The 21,144-nt window shown below is 54.3% G+C and overlaps 3 protein-coding genes across 3 annotated transcripts; 1 reads left to right on the top strand and 2 right to left on the bottom strand.

The window, feature by feature from the left end:
* Positions 1–219: 219 nt before the first annotated feature.
* On the bottom strand, positions 220–3,336 carry LOC123350049 (cation channel sperm-associated protein subunit gamma-like). The gene is made up of 3 exons (XM_044988378.1): positions 3,121–3,336; positions 1,895–1,948; positions 220–420 (listed from the first exon to the last, which is right to left on the bottom strand). Exons 1-3 carry the CDS (start codon positions 3,334–3,336, stop codon positions 220–222), a joined length of 471 nt encoding a protein of 156 aa, XP_044844313.1.
* A 2,061-nt stretch (positions 3,337–5,397) lies between these two features.
* On the top strand, positions 5,398–14,028 carry LOC123349873 (26S proteasome non-ATPase regulatory subunit 8). The gene is made up of 7 exons (XM_044988137.1): positions 5,398–5,582; positions 8,361–8,433; positions 8,864–8,966; positions 10,231–10,396; positions 11,007–11,107; positions 12,508–12,619; positions 13,352–14,028. The coding sequence occupies exons 1-7, from the start codon at positions 5,427–5,429 to the stop codon at positions 13,487–13,489; spliced, it is 849 nt and encodes a 282-aa protein (XP_044844072.1). The 5' UTR covers positions 5,398–5,426; the 3' UTR covers positions 13,490–14,028.
* A 2,659-nt stretch (positions 14,029–16,687) lies between these two features.
* On the bottom strand, positions 16,688–21,135 carry LOC123349821 (gametogenetin-like). Its single transcript, XM_044988037.1, is given in 4 exon segments — positions 16,688–17,132; positions 17,971–19,483; positions 19,486–20,313; positions 20,993–21,135. Coding segments are annotated over 3 exon segments (2,457 nt in total). The 5' UTR covers positions 20,300–20,313; positions 20,993–21,135; the 3' UTR covers positions 16,688–17,002.
* Between the last annotated feature and the right edge of the window lie 9 nt (positions 21,136–21,144).

Raw genomic sequence — 21,144 nt, forward strand, 5'->3', positions numbered from 1 at the left:
GGTGGATTCCCAGCAAGGTTACGGACTCGGCTCTGGGGCCTGGCACAAAGCCTGATGAGCCATTTAAGTCCCATTTAAACCCTCAAAAGGAACCTTAAGCAGTGCCTGATCCTTGGCCAATCTCTCAGCCCCCGGGGGTGGGGGGCACGGGGTGGTAATTTCACCTCCTAGAGCAAAGTTAACTCAGGTAACAAGCCTGCCAGGCCGTAATACCAGCAATCACCTGCAGAGGGAACCCCTGTTATTTGCACTGAAATGGAAGAGAAGCAGGGTACCCTGGAGCCGGTAAGGGGCGCCTTTCATCTCAATCTGCAGCTCCTCGGGTTTCTGACGCTCTGTATTGACAGGCGCTTCAAACGTTACGGTCACAATAGGCCTCAGCCCCGTCAGGTGAGCATTGCGAATGACCTTCCCTGCATCCTGGAGAGAAGGAAGAGAGGAGAGAGAGGAGCTACCGTGCTGAGGGGCTGAGCTCCCCGCCCGAGCACTGAGCCAGCGCAGCTGTCGTCGGCTTGGAGGATCACATGCAATCGCTGCTTGAAGCCCTCTGGTGCAGTTCTTGGGGGGCGCTAGCCTGGGATGCTGGAGCCATGGGGTCAATTCCCTGCTCTGCCACTGCCTTGCTATGTGGCACCGGGCAAGTTGCTGCTCTGTGCCTCAGTTTCCCCACACATGAGATGAGGATCGAGACACTTACCCTTGTTGGTAAAGTGCCCTGAGACTGATGGAGGGGAGGAAGGAGGGCCAAGTGGTATGGGCAAAGACCTTAGCTAGGACTTGGGAGACATGAGTTTTGGTCCTGGCTCTGCCACAGACTCTTTATGTAACCTTGGTCAAGTCCCTTAGCTGCTCTGTGCCTCAATTTCCCCATCTGTACAATGGGGAAAATAGCCCTTCCCTGCCTCATAGAGGTGTTGTGGGGATGAACACATTAAAGATTATGAGATGCTCAGATACTCCAGTGATAGGCACCATATAAATACCTGAGGCCAGGCCATGCGGGTGGGAAGAGGGCTGATCCCTGACTGACAGAGTTGGGCCAGCAGAAGTCACTAGCGTAGATACAGCTCTGCCAACAAAACCATTCCCTTCCCACTACAGCCTGCTTCCCTTGCCGGCGGTGGTGGGTTTACTGTAACAAAACACAGCTCTGCCAGTATAGCTGCATCCACACTACAAGCGCCTTGTTGGTGTTGTGGACCTGTATTCCTATACTGTGGCGCAGGGGTAGACAACCCATGGCACGTGAGCCGAAGGCGACACGCGAGCTGATTTCCAGTGGCACTCACACTGCTCGGGTCCTGGCCACTGGTCCGGGGGGCTCTGCATTTTAATTTAATTTTAAATGAAGTTTCTTAAACATTTTAAAACCCTTATTTACTTTACATACAACAATGGTCTAGTTCTATATTATAGACTTATAGAAAGAGACCTAAAAACATTAAAATGTATGACTGGCACGTGAAACCTTAAATCAGAGTGAATAAATGAAGACTCGGCACAGCACTTCTGAAAGGTTGCCAACCCCTGCGTGGTGCAAAGCACTTCTAGCATCGACCGGGCCTGAAACCGATACCTCCAAAGAACACCAGGTGGGGCTGTTTTTTCAGTCATTTCCGGATTCACAGTGTTTTGCGGCCAGAGCAAATTCCCAGCCGCCGCAGTTGTGACAGTTAAAATGTTAGACTAGTGAGAGTCCAGTCACATGGTTATCTGGAAGTGTCATGTAAATAAAATAACAAACCCTTCCAGTGTAAAGAATAACATGTACTATGAATTATACCACAAACGTTTCACGGTTATTACTAATTATACCAACTTTTAAAAACAGCAGTGGCATGTGAAGACCCTGGTGGCTGCACACTCCAATTGCAAAGCAATCTCTTTACTGTACCTGAGTGATGCAGGTTAGACTAATTTTCAAGTAGTACGGGAAGCCCAGGTAGTGCTGTCAGAAAGGAGAAGCAGACAGTTCAGAAAAAAGCTTTGAAACTTTGGGTCGACAGGTGCTAACCAGGACTTTTCCTCTAGTTCAAAGACAAATTGCAGGGCTGTTTAATGGTCAAGGTGAAATTGGCTGTTGGTTCTCTGTCCACTTCCCAGCATCCATACCACGCTGCCCAAGTCATCAGAAGAGCTGGGAATAGACTCTGCAAATCCTGACTCCCGTTCCCCTGCCATGGACCACTCTCCTTAATACATCCTACTCCCCTGTTCCAACTAACAGACCACACTCTTCTCCAGTGGATCCCCTTCCACCATTCCAGTGGCAGAACAGGAACCAGAACCCAGGAGTCCCCCGCTCTAAAAACAGGCTTGGCAGAATTCGATTTTGATTTCTTTATAATTTTGACGGATAATATCAATGTGGATTTTTAAGCATTTTAAAATTTTTATTGATTTAAATTTTCACAGCTGCGGGAAATTACGGGAGGTCAACCAATGGGGCGGTCAGCCAATAATTACTTAATGACAGTAGATGTTGAGATTCAAAACACTGAAGCTTTCTAGCTGTTAAAACACAAACTGTCAACGTCACATGTCCAAATATGCAAAGTGCGTAGCCTTACCCCAAACTCCAACAAGTTCTCAAGCAGCTTTTTTCTTACTCTGCTGGTCTGTAAATTTCGATGTTATCAATGGCTGGTTTTGTCAGTTTATATGTGCATGATATTTACATTTATTGACATTTACCAACAGAAAATGAATCCTTCCAAGTCTATCTAAAAACTACACAGACCACACTGATCCTGCAGCCATTGTTAAGCATGAAGACTACTGGCGAAGCTTCTCCATGCTGCCACAGAAAAAATAAACTTTCAAAATCAATGACTTTTCGGGGGCTGTCACAGTTTTATAGCAGTGTAACTCCATTGACTTCAGTGGAGTTACTCCTGATTTACACCAAGGTAAGCGTGAAAAGAATCAGACTCCAGCTTTGTTCAAGAGTCAGGTAGGTAAAATTTACTAGTGGGAAGATTTAAATCTTACACAGGTAAATTTGCCTGTACAAAAATGGAGTATTAAGCCCAATGGATCAGAGCTGATGTGAGAGCAGAATCAAGCCCTGTGCTATATCCCTCATCCCCCCGCCAAGCCTTCTGAAAAAGTCACACTCACCGAATTTTTATCATTCAGGTCTATGGCCGAGTCCGTCAGATTCTGGAACACAGACGCTACGCTAGTGACCGGGTGCTGCCTAAAAAACACAGCTTGGTCCCCACCTAGATTATCAAAATCATTGAGCACAACTTTCCACTCACAGTCCTTCAACAGCAGGCAAACCTGCATGTGCAGCAGCACCAGCAGGACAAAAAGACGCTGCATATTCGGCATCTCTTGGTTTCTACACAGGGACCCTGAAGAATAAACGAAACATTGAAGCTTTCTGTCCACTTCATTGAGAATAATCATATTTAACCTTGATATAGTAAAACACTTGACTGATCTACCTATGAAACTGATATAAATACAGGGATTACTTCACACAGCACCAAAATGCAACCACCTCTGGAGTGGGACGTGGCAGCTCTTCTAGAAGGGAGCACTTTATCTACTAGTGAAAGGCAGTAGCTGTTTACATGGGTGCTCTCCCAGCAATGAAATGTAGCCAGCTCTGGGAGGGAGCATAGCAGCTGTTTTTACCAGCACACAGCAATAATACACAGCCGTTTGGGATGGGAAGTGAAGAAGAATGCCACTCTATCCAGCTGAAAGTGCATGAGGCTTTTTGGGAGGCAGTGTTTAAATACTGAATTGGAATGCAGTCAGGGAAGAGTTTCAGAGTGAACTGGAGGTCACAGCTTGGAAGAGTCTTTAGGCACTTAACCTAAATACTTCTGTGCATCTGGGCCTGGATTTAGAATTAACTGCCTCCCACTCCCTAGGATCCCCAGAGGGATTTCAGTTTTGGGGCCAGACGCTCAACTGGTGTCAATCAGCACAGCTCTATTGACAGCAATGGACCTATGTCAATTGACACCAGCTGGGGTTTGTGTTAAAACCATGAACACCCAGTTCTAGCTGGGTTTTGTCCTGAAATCATTTGAATTTAAACTCCCCTGTGTCTCAGGGGCTGTGAACCTAAACTCATCAAAAGCCCATGTGACCCTAAACCAGCTCTAAACTGGAGTTCTACATAAATCTTGTGGCTCTTTTCTAGGGATCAGAAACAAACCTCATACTGTGGTATTGGAGGGTGTTAATACAGGAGATAACTAAGCAGCACAAGTGTGTGAAATCCACTAAGTATTGGAAGATAGGAAGTTTTATATGAAATCTTCCCTACGGGTATGTGCAGAGAGCAGCTAGAATCAGGTGGCTGATGTTACGGCAGGTATGGGACGCCACCTGGTGGAAAACCATAGCGGAAAGACCAAAAGGAGATTCCGAAAAGTGTAGTTACAATGACAGCCTCAGTATCTCCCACCCAAGGGACCCAATACACCTTATAAATATTTAAGGAATGCAGCCTCACAAAATAATTTGGCATAGCACAGGATTAAGAGGGCACGTGTTGTACAGGTTAGAGCCGGGGGTTGGAACTGAGACTCCTGGGTTTTCTTCCTGGCTGTGCCACGGACTCAGAGACCCAGAGAAGGCAAGTCACACACACACCCTGTGCCTCAGTTTCCCATTGTGCTAATTCTCACAATTTCATCATGAGTCTCATGATAATTTATTAAAGCCCCTGGTCCTGAAGAATGGACTTACAGGAGAATCTCCACTTTCATTTTTAAAAAAACCCATTTTTAGCCTTCGCTTGTGGAGAACAGCTTGAAAGTGTGACCAGCGCACCTGCGATAGGCTCAAAAACTGCAGGAGCCCAGTAATTATCATTTCAAAAAAAGGTCATGATGCTCTGAAGCTGGATTCATGGTTTTGCAATTACCCAACATGATTATGCCCTGTGCCTCCCTATGATGTCACATCCCCTCCCCTCATGACATCACATCCCCCCTCCTTTCCATGTCACATTCCCCTATGACATCACATCCTCTTCCCTTCTGACACCAGCTCATCTCCCCCTCATGACATCACACCCCCTCATGACATCACATCCGCTCCCCTTAGGATCCCCTCAGGGTATTATTCCCCCCCTCTTTTCCCGCCCAATGATGTCACATCCGCTCCCCTCACGGTGGCACATCATATATGTGACGTCACACACTGCCCAAAAATGTGTCACACCCCAAGGCAAATGACTTCCTGCTTTCACTCTGCGCGCGCGCTCAGCGCCCGACCCTTTTTGATGACGTCAGACGCCGTGCGGGCTAGATCAGGCGTCTTCGTTGTGCGTCACCGAGGCGCCCGGCCGCCCTGTTGGCTGCCGGCCGCGGTTGCCATGGGGGGGGGCGCGGCGGCCGTAAAGCAGCGCGGCGCCGGCGGCCGTAAAGGGGGCGGTGCCGCGGCGCGGCTGCCGATTCATGGCAGCGATGGCGGCGGCCGGGCTGGTGGTGAACGGGGCGGACGCGGCCGCGGGGCTGAAGGCGGCGGCCGGGATGTACGAGCAGCTCAAGGGCGAGTGGAACCGCAAGAGCCCGAACCTCAGCAAGTGCGGCGAGGCGCTGGGCCGCCTCAAGGTGCGGGGGGCGGGGGGAGGGAGGTAGGAGCTGGGGCGGGGGGAGGGAACTGGGGGGGAGCTGGGGCCGGTGGGGGGGAGAGGGAAGGAGGAGCTGGGGGCCATGGGGGGGAGAGGCAGGATGGGGGGAGCTGGGTGGGAGGATGGGGGAGGGGAGATGGGGTGGGGAGGAGCTGGGAGGGAGGATGGGGGAGCTGCGTGGCGGGGGGAGCTGAGAGGGAGGATGGGGTTGGGGGGAGCTGCGGGCGGGGGGGAGGAGGGGGGGAGCTGCGGGCGGGGGGGAGGATGGGGGGAGCTGCGGGCGGGGGGGAGGATGGGGGGACCTGGGGGCCATGGGGGGGAGGGAGGGAACTGGAGGGGAGCTGGGGGCGGAGTGAGGGAAGAGCTGGGGGCCATGGGGGGGGAGAGGCAGGATGGGGGGCAGCTGGGGCCGGAGAGGGGGGGAGGAGCTGGGTGGGAGGATGGGGGAGGGGAGATGGGGTAGGGAGAAGCAGGAGAGAGGATGGGGGAGCTGTGTGGCGGGGGAGCTGAGAGGGAGGATGGGGTTGGGGGAGCTGTGGGCGGGGGGGAAGAGGGAGGGAGGATGGAGGGACCTGGGGGCCATGGGGGCGGAGGGAGGGAGGGAACTGGGGGGAGAGCTGGGGTCGGGGGAGGATGGTGAGGGAAGAGCTGGGGGCCATGGAGGGGGAGAGGCAGGATGGGGGGAGAGGGAGGGAAGATGGGAGGAGCTGGGGGCCATGGGAGGGAACTGGGGGGGAGAGCTGGGCGGGAGGATGGGGGAGGGGAGATGGGGGTGGGGGGAAGTGGGGGAGCTGCGTGGTGGGGGGGGAGCTGAGAGGGAGGATGGGGGGGGGGAAGCGGGGGGTGCAGGGATAGGGAGCCTGATTGGGCGAGGGGTTTTGGAGCTGGGGAGTGGGCTGGAATCCCCTGAATGGGGGGAGGAGGTGTCGGGTCTGGACTCCCCCCACCCCCGCCCTGGGATGGAGCTGGCTTATGGGGAGGTGCCGCTCCTCTGCCGAGGGGGAGGGTGGGGACTGTTCTGCCGCTGGAGGGGAGCCGGGGAACCCAGCAGCAGGGACAGGGGAGAGAAATTCTGGAATCTTCTAGTGGGGCGCAAGGGGGAGCCTGGAAACCTTCAAGCTGGAGCGATTGGGATGCCTTAATGGGGAACCCCCCACCTCACTTTTCCCCATTGGGGGCCCTGTTGTCATGCTCTAGGGGCTGGCGTCTCTCCACCCCCTGGGTTTATCTTTGCTCCTCTGTACCACCTTCGGCTTCACCCCTGTGATTTTGCCACTGCCCCAGTGGAGGGCAGGGTAGGAGGCTGGTGGGGCTCCTGGTCGGTCCTTGGCAGGGTGCTTGCCCCTCAGAGTAGTGAGGCTGGATGGCAGGCAAGGGAGAATTGGGACTGTGGGTTAGTTGGGGAGAGGGAAAGGTCATTGGGGAGGCAGTAGGAAAGAAGCCGTCTTGGGGGGTAGCATGTCTTGAACACATGGGGTCCAGGCAAGAATATTAATGTGGGCATCCACTGTGTTGTAAAATCCTCTGGCCCTGGTGTGGCTGCTGCTTCCGGGACAGAGTCTGGGTCCCAACAGAAGACCCTGTATATCCTGTGTTTCCGTAGGGTCCCTTGGACCGAACGATCCCAGAACACTGCGTGCAAAGTCCACTGAAATGCAGCCACCTGTGGGGTGGTAGCTGTTGAGCGACCCTATGGCAGTGCAGCACGGTAGCTTAGGACATGGGAGGTGAAGAAGAATCCTGTATTGGACTGAGGGCGAGCAGAATTTAGGGAGGCCAAGATGGAACTTGGAATCTGAGCTGGAACTTGGCCCAGTTGATTCCTTCTTAAAATACGTCTGAGAGATTTGGTGAATGATCCTCAAAGTGCCTCTTTTCCAAAGAGACTTGGCACCTTTGTCTCCACCTGAGCAGGCCAGAGCGTAGAGCTGTAGCCCTGTGTCAGAAATGGGGTGGGGGGAGAATTGTGGGATCCTGCAGGAGGTGGGGTTGGTGAGTCAGAAGGTGTTGTCTGCTTCCCACGGGCCATTTGTGCCTTAATATTTACAAATCTCTGCACAAGTGCTGCTGTCGTGCCCGCTGAGTCACTAGTGAGCCCAGTGCACCAGCATCATGCTAAGGTAGGATTGAGGCGAACCCAAGGTTGGGGCCGCCTGTTAAAGATCCCAAGGGACTGTTTGTAAGAATTGGGGTGTTTCCCAGGTTGGAATTCAGACAGGATTACTGTAGTGCTGGTAAGTGACTGTAGCGTTCCACCCCAGAAGTGGCTGACGTGAAGGAACCCCTGGTATTGCTGTAAGCGTTTGAGGCTTAGGATTATTCCGCAGAACTGAGGGCTTTGAAGAGGCCAGCTTTAAACAGAAAGCTGTTCTGCACCTCCGCTGTAGCAAGGCTGGTGCTTCTCCATAAGTGTGTGTGTGTTAAAGCTTCGGTTGAACATAGTGCTGCTGAAAGGGGCGAGTTGAGCGATACCAAGGACGGGTACAGCCAGCGTAAGCATGCCTGCCGTCCACCCCCTCCGCCAAGAGGGGCCCAACCTGGCAACTCCATTGCCGAAGACTCTGGTGTACTCAGCCTTAGCCTGCCAACCAGTTGTGTGGAGGGAGTCTCACGTGGTGGCCACCTGGGCTGCAAGGAACTGGAGTGATCCCCATTGCAGGAGAATGCGTTCCGGCCCCCACAGCCCTTGGTGGAATGCTAAGCCTTGGTTGTCCTAGCGTCCGGTGTCGTGTAACGCGTCTCTCCTTTTCTGTTCCAGCTAGCCCTGCTGGAGCTCAACTTCCTGCCTACTACAGGCACGAAACTGACGAAGCAGCAGCTTATATTAGCCAGTGAGTATCATCTCTGCATTCCCTAGAAGGAGCTGGTCCCGTCCTGTCTCTCCAACCCTTCTCTGCCCCCCGCCCCCCCCCCCCCCCGGCCCCAATAGCAGGCTGTGCGACTTAGCTGCAGTTTGTCTCTGTGTTGCATGGCAAATGGCCAGAATGCACTGGGTCTAATATCAGCCTCCTGACTGATCCTTCTAGTGAAAGGGCAGACTCCCCGATGAAGGGGGCTGGCTGCAGTGCTATATGTGGTGATGGTGATTTCCTTCCTGACCATGGGCCCCTGGCGAATGAGATTTGTTCAGCCCTGGCGTCGCTGCAGTGCTGTGAATAGAAAAGGGAGCCTTTTGAGATCTTGGTGAGGCGAGAAGCCCCACTGCCTGCTCTCCACCAGTCAAGCTCTCTTATTCTGCCTTTCCGTCTCTCTCTGTGCCAGGGGATATTCTCGAAATCGGAGCCCAGTGGAGCATCCTGAAGAAAGACATCCCATCATTCGAGAGATACATGGCTCAGCTGAAATGCTACTACTTTGACTACAAGTGAGTGTCGGACCCCTAGCGTCTTGTAGGGTAACCACTGACCCCTGTGGGGTGGGAAGCGTTCCCATCATACAACACCCGGTTGTACTGACCTCCTTAGACTGTCCTTGCTGGTAGTGTGAATGTGCATGGTTTGGTTCAGCTAGTCTGGTATATTGGATGCCAGTGGCTCCTTTGGTCCTAAATCCTGTCTCCTGCCATGCTGGATTGGATCCTGGTGGCGGCTCTGGTCCAATCTCCTGCTGCAGTGATTGGCTCAGATCAGTGGGCCCTCTAGTCAGGGAGCCCGTCTCTGATAGCAGCCCAGGAGGGGTGCCCCCCAAACAAACCCATTGCACGGGCACAACACAACTAGCAGCACCATGCTGTTCCCTGGGAGCGATCCTTTCCCAGTCCCGGGGTAATCAGGCCCCGGTAAGTCTCCCAGATATCTTAGTCCTCTTTTAATAATGAATGTTCTAAATGGGTGCAAAAAAGCCGAACAGAAAAACTGAATTAGACCAAACCCAAAGCTTCCTGCTATCGCTCAAGGACTGTGTTGACATAATGCCTGTTGAGCGAGAAAACATGGGCCTGGAATTAATAAAACCAAAATTGGTGTGTTGGAAACTAGTCCTAATTGGTGGCCCAATTAACGAGGGGATGGGCTATTCCACCCGTCATTCTCTTTCTTGGTCCTTAAAGAAAGAGATGGGGGCGGGGGAGAAAAAGGGGGGAATAAACAAAAACAGACAGAGGCTATTGGAGCGAGCTTCATCATAGCTGGTACCCCAGGGCTCCTCCATCCTGCTCCTGAGAGATGGCCGGGCTAGATAATATCACCACCTCTACCAGCTGCTGGAGCCCAGCCGCTGCCTGGGGTAAAACAGGATCAGACTTTGGCAGCGGCGGCGACTCCAGCACATCTCAGCGAACATCTTTGCTTTTCCCAGAAAGGACCGTTACCACCTACGATAGCGTTAAAAAACCCGGCTGAGCGCCTCGTTCCTTCTAAAAACTCTCCGGCTAGAGGCAAAGGGACCAGGGGATGCTGCTGGAATGGAAAGCCTTATTGAAAGCTTTACATTTCCAAGGCTTTCACGGTTTTTCCTTTTATCTGTACCAAAAGGTTAACAGGCTGCTTAATGGTGTGTGCGCCAGGGTACTAAGCAGGCTGGGCTCTTGGGATCCCTACCCCAGAGCCTTGTTTAATGTTAGACAGTGACTGGGTTCTGTTAACATCTTTGGGCCTCTGTTGAAATTCCTACACCGCTGTTCCTTGTAGGGATGAGTTGCCGGAGTCCGCTTACAAGCATCAGCTGCTAGGACTGAACCTGCTCTTCCTGCTGTCCCAGAACCGCGTGGCTGAGTTCCACACCGAGCTAGAGCGACTCCCAGCGAAGGACATCCAGACCAACGTGTACATCAAACACCCCGTCTCGCTAGAGCAGGTAGCTCCCGCCGCGGCCTGCTCATCCCGCCGCTGGCCCTGCCACTGCAGCGCTGGTGGCCTAACCCCTTTCTGCCCGTGGCTTTGGGTTACTGTTGTTTGTTGGCCTTTCCAGCCTACAGTGGGCTGGCATCAGGGCGTGGCTGTGTCCCTGCATGGATGGGAGCCATCCAGCCAAAGCCTGAGGGGTACTAACACAAGTAGCAGCTGCCTGGCAGCAGTGAGCCAACACCCCAGCCTGGTGCTAGGGGACACGGTGCTGCTACAGCTGCCAGCTTTTTGGATGAGCTGTAAAACAGGCCCTGACCGCTTATGAAAGATTCCCAGCATGCTCTTGGGTAGAACTGGAGCATTGCCCCTCAAAATATAGTGCCATCCTGCTTCCCTCGCTGTTTCACTGAGTCCTAGCTTCTGGGCCAGTGTTGTTGTGCGCCGTTAAACAGCAGCCACGCTGCAGCCTAGAGGTGGTTGCATCTTAGCGGTGGGTGGAGGCACGTGCGTGCATGGCCTAACTCCATTGAGGAGTAAGGTTAAAATGGGCCTGGCTCCAGGAGTGACTAATCCAGCCCCCGAGACAAACACCTTGAATCTCTGCTTCTCTCCCGGGCTAGTACTTGATGGAAGGCAGCTACAACAAAGTGTTCCTGGCCAAAGGCAATATCCCTGCTGAGAGTTACACTTTCTTCATCGACATCTTATTGGACACCATTCGGTGAGTCTTCCTTTTCCTATTGGCTGCTTGGATCCACCCTCAGCGTGGGCTGTTAAAGAGAAGCCATTAAAGGGAACCCAGAGCATGCAGGAAAGCACCTAATAAGATGAAGAGCAGCTAACGAGCTAGGGCATCGGCGTCTTGCCATCATGAATCAGTCCAGAGGAATTTATTTTCCCATTGGAACGTGTTGGGGAAATTGGAATTTTTCCAGGTGGTTGCAAGGTGCACGCTGCTATGGAAGTGGCTTCTCTTCCATTAGGTGTATTATGGTAGCAACGAGGTGCCCGAGTCATGGATCACTGTGCTAGGAGCTGTACAAACACAACAAAGCCCCTGGTCCTAAAAAGCATACAATCTAGCTGCTGTGAAGCAAACTCACATAGGAAATAGCATGTAATACATACTTCCTGTAACCTCCTAGCACTTTCCAAATCACCATCCCCTCCCGCCCAGCACATGCCCACAGCTCAGAAAGGTCTAACCTCAGGGAGCCCAAGCATGGAACGATCTAGGATCTGAGAAAGTTAGGAGCGGCTGGAATGCAAGGGTGGAGGGAGATCCTTTCGACTGGAAAGTACTTTAACATAACTGTGTGAATCCTGCCACAGCAGTATGGCAAAGATTCTCCTAAGTGCCCACTGATTCTGGGTGACCCACCTGAGCCCCCTTTTCAAAGGGCCCTTTAAAGTATCTGTCCATATCTGTGGTGTTTTTCTGGTCCCTTTTACCATAGTGTCTGAGCACCTCACAGGCTGTAATGGATTAATCTTCACATCCCCCCTTCTGGCAGGGCTGTTACCCCGGTGTTACAAATGGAGAAACTAAGGCACTGAGTGATTGAGTTCACGCAGCAAGTCTGTGGCTTGTGTTTCAGCCAGACACTGGGTCAGGAAGGGATTATTTTTTCCCCTTCTCTGGTGTGGGGTGTGGGTTCCTGGCCTGGTTTATCTGGGTCTATCTCAGTCACTTCGCTGCCGTTGCAGGGGCCTTGGGCTCTGATGCCCTCCTCTGGTACGCAATAGTTTAGTCTTCTATGGGCTGAGATACTTTGGTCTCATTTTGGTGTGTGCTGCTGGGTGGGGCTGAAGGCCTGTGCTAGACAGGTCAGACCAGCTGATCTAGTGGTCCTGCCTGCCCTTAAACCCTTTGACTGACTGAAAGGAATTGAACGCCAGTTTCCTGAGTCCCAGGCTAATCCCCTAACCACTGGGCCATCCTTTCTTGTCTCAGGTTGGGCTCTCCAAATCACCCCGTGTGTGTGAGCCTCTTGGCCTAGCTGCCTGCCTGCCTCCCCGCCTGTAGAAATCCAGAAAGCCCACTGAGTTCTGTTGCTGCTGTATGTCTCGTGCTGTTTTCGAAGGCAGAGATCTAACCACCTTGTTTCCCTCTGGTGTCAGGGATGAAATCGCTGGCTGCATCGAGAAGGCTTATGAGAAAATCCTCTTCAACGAAGCCACCAGGGTTCTGTTCTTCAACACCCCCAAGAAAATGACGGAATACGCCAAGAAGGTGTGTGAGCCACTGTCGCTGAAGAGAACCCCCGTCAGCTGACCTGCGGCCGTGTGGGCAGCAGAGTCCGACCTGCTGGCTTCGTTGACCAGTCCATTTCTCCTATTCTTTATTCTCGCTAGTCCTCTAAAGCTGCCACAGCTCTGGCAGGCTGAGCCAGATTTGAGCCTGACTCGTACATCGGCAGGATGGTTAGCCAGTAGAGCTGGCGGGAATACAGGGCTGTTTTTTTCCCCACAAAACACTTGGGCCAAAACCTTCTATCAAAACCAGTGCTGCAGTGCCTCATGGGAGTTGTAGTCCAGCCAGAAAGCCTGGCCCACATAGGAGGCTGGGAGCAAAAGACAGGCAAACTACACCTCCCATGATGCACCACTACCTCCCCTCTTGGTAAGGAGTGGTGAATTGCAGGAGTACCTGGCTGTGGTGTATCATGGGAGATGTAGTCCAGCCAGACTACTGAGCCATGAGCAGTTCCCCCTATGATCCCTGATGCTGACACAGAAGCCAGGATGGTGGTTCTTAAGATCTGAAATCCCCATGGTGTAACCTATCTGGAAGGGTTGAACTGGCTGGGATTCTGGCCTGCACCTCCTGGAAGGTGGAAGGGTTTCAAGCCACCCTCTAAAGAGGAAATAATGCACCGCAGCGAAAGCCTTGAAACCCATAAACCATGAGAGGGCTTGAAACTCTTAAAATTCTAATAAAATGTTCTTTTTCCCTTTATTTTAGCGCGGTTGGGTTCTGGGTCCACACAACTACTACAGCTTCAGCAGCCAGCAGCAGAAACCCGAAGATACCACCATCCCGTCGACAGAGTTAGCTAAACAAGTCATTGAATACGCCAGGCAGCTAGAAATGATCGTCTAGCTGAGCTCCGCCAGGACTCTTTCCCCACCCCCGCCCTGGTCCCCTTGTTGTTTTAGTGTCTTACTCCTGTTCCCAGCAACCTGTCCATTTTTTAAACTATTTAAAAGGTTTCTCCGGGACAGCACAGTTACAAATGGTGAGCAGCCAGCCTGCCTCGTTCCCTTATGCAGACATCTGTCCCGTGAGCAGGGAGGGCCCTCAGGGGTCACACTGCTGTGGGCTTCTCTCGTTCCTCGGCGTGGGTGGAGGGCAAGACCCTTTTTAAAACCCTTCTAAACCCAAACTCTTCTCCATGTGGTGGACCCACTTTCCAGCCCACAGCCATTAACACCCGTGTTCTGGATGCTGTGATACGGGTGATGGTCTCTATTCTACCCACCTCCATCGAGCAGGGTAGAAGGGGCACGTCAGATTCTAGTCAACAAATGGTTAAGCAGCCCCCGAGAGCCAACATTAAAGTGTTTTGCTTCGTGTTCCCTGCTCCAGTTGAGTCATTTAACGGGACTGTGTCAGTTTAAATAAAATGATCGTTTCTTGTACAGATGCATTTCTTCGGTTGTGGTAGCACGGAACCCCCTGAGCTTAACACTCCATAATGATAAGGTTGAAGAGAGTCGGGCACCCAGTTGACATGACTGGCAAGCAGACATCTAACACTTTAGGTGGCTGTGAAAGGTCAGCCTGGAAATCTCTGCTGCTCCCTGTTTGATCTTGTTTCTCTGGGCAATGAAATGCGACTCTAGAGGAAGGATGGTCTGGGGGTTAAGGTGCTTGGCTGGGATGTGGAAGACGCAGGTTCGTTCCCTGCTGTGCCACAGAATCCCTCTGTGACCGTGGCCACTTCACCTAAATACACCTTTTGAGGGGCTGGGCCTCAATGCCCCCTTTAAAAGGGAGATCACAGCGCTGCCCTGCCTCAGGGGTGGTGCGGGGCTCCGGGACTACGGTGACAGGGACCACGTAAGTACCGGAGATAGCTAGGCCAGTTCTCGGCATTCTCCAAGGCTGCAGGATTTGGCTACAGCAAGCACGGGGTCATGTTTCTAGCCAGACAGACTGGAGGAGTGTTTTTGTGGGACTTAAAATAAATATTGGAAATATTTGTGTTTGTAAAATCTTCTAGAGTTAAAACCTAACCCCCAAGCAGTCCTGGCTGGCTTCCTTCACAGTGTGGCAATCTGGCTCTGCCCAAACCATTCCTAGCGGGAATGCCAGACCGTAGCTTGCCCCCTCTGAGTTAACACACGAGTTTCAGCTAGTGCCCCTTTGCTGGGCCAGTTTCCTAGAGCTGGTGCCTTTCTCTGTTTGTCACATGACTAGACAGAAGGGAGGGGGTTTGTGACCAGGCCACAAATTCAGTATCAAATACAAGCGCAAGGGGCAGTTGTCTTAATTGTTCTGAGGGAGGGTGCTAATACCCTGGCAGGGGAAAGCTGCATGCATCAGATTACAGCCTTGGTTCGTGTAGGAGCTGCCGTGTCCAGCTGCAGAGCTCCCAGGGGGAGGCTGTACATGGCTACATCCACCCGGCATACACGGGGGTAAAGGCCCGACAGCACAGGAGCCATCCCCAGGTGCGCACCTTGCCCAGGCGAAAGCTAGTTACTCCACGACTGAATTTCACCTTGAGTCTGAAGATGAGTGTGAGCTGGCGTCTTCATTAACAGAAGGGGAACAAACCAGCCATCCTCCTCCTCCCCGTGAGGGCAGTTTCAAAGGACCTATCGTTTATTAGCTCCCTGTCTCTCTAAAGCACCTTTGCACGGGCACCTCTGTCACTCAGGTACTGCTGTCTGTGGTGCAAGGGAGCAAACACAAATTGCCGCTGTTAAAAGTCAGGCGTCCTGCTGAGGCAGAAACCTCACTGAAGGGAGCAATGCAAATGTTTAACTAAACTTTGGAACTCACCCCTGTGTGGAAGTAGCGAGGCCCAGAGGTTAGCAGGATTTTCACAGCATGGACCCAGCAAAGCGGGTGTGAAATGCTCCGTGGTCAGAAGTCACACTTTTTGCATGGGTGTCAGTGACTGCACCGGAGAACTGCTTCCCACTCCCCCACGATGCTGCAAAGAAAAAATTCAAATCCCCCCCCCCCCCATTTCAGTGAGATTTAAAACTGAAAATGTGAATCCTAAGGAGGTAAGTTCATCTGGGATAGGGCGTTGCTCCTTGGTCTGTTTGTACTACCACGGCTGGGTCCTAGCGGTCGTAGCTAGCAGGTGTGGGACTGAGCAGCTGAAATAATAATGCCTAGCTCTTATCTAGCACTTCTCAGCAGTAGCTCTCAAAGCGCTTTTCAGACTTTAATGTATTTATTCAAGCCTTGCAGCGGGGGAGAAATCTGGTATAACTATTGGAGGGGTAGCGGGGCACAGGGCCCCTGGCAACTGGGCCGTTATTCTGGAATAAAGTCACTTAGCCTGGAGTAACTACTCTGCTTTTATTCTGGAGCAGCGCCCACACCGTAGAGTGAACAGCAATAGCAGAAGAACTATTTTTCTATATTTGTGCTGGGAAATCTCTCCGGGTGGACACGTGCTTTGAAAATTCAGGCCCTTTTCAAGATCTTAAGCCAAAATGCAACATGAGGCCTGATTGTTTAATAAGGAGGTTTGCCCTGGGCCGTTGCGCTTTCCCTCTTTGCCGCTGGGGCGTGCTGCAGCTCTGTGAGAACAGCTGGGACTCCTGCCTAGGCCATGCAGGAACTTGTGCTGGGCTGAGAGGTGGTTTTAGCAGGTGGGGGACAGCAAGACTGGAGATTGCCCTTGCCTAGAGCTGGGTGCAGCTGGGCAAGCTTCTACGGGCTGGTTCTGCGAGTGCTCCTCACTCCCAACACACAGCCCCAGCTACGCCAGTCCCGGGCCCCAAAATGTCCCCGTTGCACCGTTCCTGCCTGGTCGGTTCTGCCAATGCACCTTCAATTCCCATTCCAGCACCTCCCACTGGGGGGGGGGGGGTGTCCCACGCTTTGTGGTGTCTGTCAGCCAAGCGCATTGCATGCACCTGGGGATCCTCCCAACCCTTCATTCCCTCCACAAGCCCCCTGCGTACCACCCTCCATTCCCCCTCTATTGCAAGGACTGCCTGCACCGCCCATGTCCCCAGGGACTGTGTGTGCCCCCATCTTCCCCTGGCACGGGCTGTATCCCCCATGTCCTCTCCCGCTGCCCCCCAGGGCCTCTGTGTCCTTCCCTTCCCCTTCCTCGTTCTCCCCTCACCAGGGTTTCTGTGTCATCATCCTCCCCGACGTGGCATCATAAGGGGTGAGAATTGCCAGGGGGCTGTTTCCACCCACTTTAAGACCCCTTTATATGGCCAGGAGTGGCCCAGCGGGGCCACTGTAGCTGAGAATCAGGCCGGCTGTCTCTGGGCTAGGAAAGTCACGTGAGGGGGAATTCACCCAAGATCCGTCCAGCCTGCTGCTGCTGCTGCTCCCACGCAGATGGGCGCGTGAATGAAGCCAATCCACAGAGTTGGCCCAATGCGGTTTATTGGCGGGAAAACTGGGGGATTCTCAGTCGTCGTCTCCTGTCTGCTGCTCGTATGAATCCAGGAAGAACCTGGTGCCGGCAACCAGCGATCCAGCCAGAATGGCAGTGGAGACCCAGGGCGGCTCAGCCAGGTGGTTGGCAGAGGGATTCAGCCTGCATTGAAGGGTTAAATGAGAGAACAGGCAGGGGCAGTAGTTTGGGTAGGGCGGGAACTCAGTCATCGCTGATCTGTCCCCAGGCACACACCCCCCACCCCCCAGTTCCACCACCTCTAGTGCTTTTTCCATTCGGGGCAATGTTGGCAAACACACATTTTTGCCAGTGGGAGCTGCCTCTCCAGTAGGATGGTTTGCCGGTCGAGCTCTATCAGCAAAGCTTTCCTGGTGCAGGCCTGGTCCCGCTCCCCATCAAGCCGGGGTGGTATCGCCAGGATCAGAGTGCTAGAGACAGGCCAGACAAGATTTCTGCTCCCCAGCTATCAGGGGGGCTGCTTGGCCAGCTAGGCCATTGTACAGCAGTCCAGGCTGCTTCTCTGCGAGCGTGTGGCTTGAAGGGATTGCTAACGGGCTAGTGAGCCTTAGAACGTAAGAACGGCCATACTGGGGCAGACCAATGGTCCAGCTAGCCCCGCATCCTGTCTCTGACAGCGGCCAGGGCCAGAACTTCAGGGGACTGGCTCCCTGACCATCCTCCTATTCAAGTCCAGCCAAGCTCCATGGTGGCTGAAAACCAGAGCTATCTCCGTGTGTGAAATTGTTTACCTGGGATTTTCAACCATGACCCCCCTGGGTTGGATCTGAACGGGCGACCTAGGGGTTATGGGTTCCCCAGTCTCCAAGGCCCAGATCCTCAGGTATTTAGGCGCCTACCTCCCATTGGCTTTGAGGACGTGGGCCCGGGTCACTGGCTCTCCTCCTTATGGAGGCAGGGCTGGGAGCAGCCGGCTCCGAGCGCTGGTGGTGTCTGGGATCCAGACCCCACGCCCACTCACCACGCAGAGATGTTCCTGGGCAGCTTCCTCTGATCCTGGTGCTTGCAGTAGCACTTCCTGGGGCACGAATCCATGATCTGGAACGGCGGCCAGTGGCGAGCGGACGCCTGGGGCTTGTCGTGCGAGCCATCTGGACCCTGCTCTGAGGCCGCGTCCTGGCAGGGCTCAGCTGGGGCAACCTGTGGCTCCGGGGTTTCCCGCCCCTGCCTCTGCGATTTGATCTTCTGCGCTTTGGCCTTCGGCTGTCCGTGGGCCTTGAGCTTCTCCTGCGGCTTCTGGACGGGGGGCTGCCACATGGACCGGGGCTGCAGCTTAGTCATGGCCTGTTTCCTTGCCTTCGGCCCGACATGGCCTGGCGCCCCTTTGGAGGCGCTGCTCTGCTCCAGTGCTGCCTGGCGCTGAGCTCCCACAGGGCAGGAGGGGCGGGGAGCCGCTGGGCACGTCCGCACCGGAGGGGCAGGGGTGGGAGGAATGGTCTCCTGCCCAGGCAGGGCCATGAGTTGGTCCTCTCCTTTGCCAGGCTGGACTGTACTGGCAGCTACAGCCCCTCCCGAAGGCAAGGCGGGCGAGTCTGGTGTGGGTAGACCAGGAGCCCTCGCTGGTGGATTTGCCTCTGGGGACGGTGTCTCTGGCTTCCGCTGCTGGGTCGCTCCAGCTTGTATTAGCTGCTCCGGCTCTGCCACGAAGGCAGGGCTAAGTTGAGGGGATTCTCTGGGAGGTTCTCCGTTGGGACCCACGTCCTTCCTAGTGTCGTCAGCCAGCCAGGCCCTGACGGGCTGCGGGTGGCCCTCGTCCTGCCTCAGCTCATCAAGCTTGGGGCCGTTGCCCAAGAAGGACGCCAGCCGAGACACGTCTGATCCGAACCTGGGGCTGTTTCTGCCCTGGCCTTTGCGCCGCTGCGGGTACGGGGTGGGCACTCTGGGCTTCTGACCCTCCAGGCTCCTGAAGTTGAAGGAGGTGAGGTCGTCCAGGATCTTGACCAGATGCAGCTGCTGCTTGGCCTGGCTCTGGGGCTGGGTGGCGGGTGAGGCCTGCTCCTTAGTGCCCATTTTCTGGAACTGCTCCAAAAAGGCCTGGGTCAAGGAGCTGAGATCCTCCTGATCTCTCCTTTCCAGCCCCTTGACTGATGGCAGCTTCTCAGCCACCTTGGGCGACCCCGAGACACTGGACGGGGCCTTCTTCTGGGGACACTGCTTCAGGGCGTCGGCATAGGAGATGCCGGAGGAGATCAGGCCGGCCCGGTGCTTTATCGCCTTGACACTAGGTGGCCGCTGCCCAGGCTGGATGGTGACCTTGTACAGGAAGCTCAGGCCATGTTCCAGCAGGGCCTGCACCCCCTCTGCGTTCACTCCATCCTCCTCACTCCCTGGGGGCTCCTTCGCTCTGCTGCCCTGGGTCTTGGCCTGGCCGGTGGGCGATTGGCAGGGACTGGCGGGTGCCTTTGAGTCACCGTGGCTGCCAGGTGAGCCTTCCTCATGAGGCGGGGGCTGTTTCTTCCCTCCTGACCCAGCCGGGGCTTTGGGGGAGCTGTCCTGGTCGGGTTCCTTTCTGCTGCATCTTTAGGCCCGCCCTGGTCACTGGGGTTTGGAGCATCCGAACGGGCGGGGTTGTCCAGGACTGAACTCTGTGTCTGTGTCTTGGTCAGGGCCGGCTGGCTGCAGCCGTCTGGTCCCGACGTGCCCTTGGGCATGCCGATCCCCTGTGCCCGCTCCAGCAGCACTGGGGCAGCGGCACTCTTGCCTGGAAGGTCGCCCTGGCCTCCTTGCTTCATGATGGAAACGGTCTCCCCTTTGCTCCTCCCCTTGGGCACTGGCTTTTTGGACCTCAGCAAGTCTTGCTCGGGGGGCAGGTTTTGAGACCTGGATGTTGCCTTCTGGCTCTTGGGTTCCCCTTGGTGGGTGCCTGGGATGCCCAGTGCCGGGCTCGGCTCTGTGGCCAAGCTGGCATCGCCACTTAGGCAGCTCAATCCGGCTTCCCCTGCCTTCCCTCGCCCCAATTCCTGAGCAGGGTCATTGTCTCCAAGGCCTGGTCCTCTGCGGAGGCTGCTGGAATTCTGAACCCCCACGGAAGGCAGCTTGAGCTTGGAGCAATTCTTGCAAATCTCTGAGGAAGCCGCCTGCTTTCCTCTTCTCGCCGGCTCTCTGTTGAGTGGCTGGGAAGGCTCTTTCGCTGCCAAGGTTTCGGGAGGAGGCGGGAGGGCTCCCGATTCGCTCCTGGCCCCGCTCGGCGTGCCAGCCAAGCACCCGTCGTCCGCTCCTGGCTTGCCTTCCTTGTCTTTGCCCTGCGCGGGGTCTACGTCTTGGGATGCTTCCGACTGCACGTTGCCCATTTTCAACGTTCATCCTGTGAGCGGGAGAAGAGAGAATGACAGCGCCGCCTAGCAGATGAAGACTTGGGAGGTGTGCAATCGAGTCTCACCTCTGCCCCTGGCCTGTCGAATGACCTTGCCTAAGTACTGTAGCTTCTCCTCCCCAGGCTGAGGCTTCTGATTCCCCTCCCTGCCCTTGTCTAGTTAGATTATTAACTCCTGCTCTAATGGGTCCCTTCTGGCCATAAGCTCTGTGAAGCTTGTGGGCAGAGACTGTCTCTTCCTAGCAGAATTGGGCCCGGAGGGCTGGTTATTTATCTGTCTACCGAAGGTACTTATATGAGCCCTGTCCCACTGTATCTGAGCTCCTTTCCATCTGTAACGGATTTATCCTCACAACACCCCATTGTGCAGATGGGGAAACTGAGGCACGCCATGGCTAAGACCCAGATCCTCACAGGGATTTCAGTTCAGTAGGACTTAAGGCCCCTAGATCTGTGGTAGAGCAGAGACTCAAACTCAGGTCTCCCAAGTTCCAGGTTCTTGCCCTAATGCTTGGGCAACCCTTCTTCTCTTGGGCGGAGCGGATACGCCCTTCTGGAATATACACAAGAATGACAATGCTAGTAGAAAACCATTCCAGCTGAGCACCTCAAACAGAAAGAAGGGGCACATTTTTAACAGGAAAGGCAATTAGCCAGTGGAACAACCTACCAAGCGTCAAGGCGGATTCTCCATCCCTGGCCATTTTGAAATCAAGACTGGCTGTTTTTCTACAGGATTAGCTCTAGTTCAAAGAGGAATTAATCCAGGGCAGTCCTATGCCCTGGGCTATGCAGGAGGTCTGACTCCTGGCCTTAGAAGCT

The sequence above is a fragment of the Mauremys mutica genome, chromosome 15 (genome assembly GCF_020497125.1).
Source record: "Mauremys mutica isolate MM-2020 ecotype Southern chromosome 15, ASM2049712v1, whole genome shotgun sequence".
NCBI lineage: Eukaryota > Metazoa > Chordata > Testudines > Geoemydidae > Mauremys > Mauremys mutica.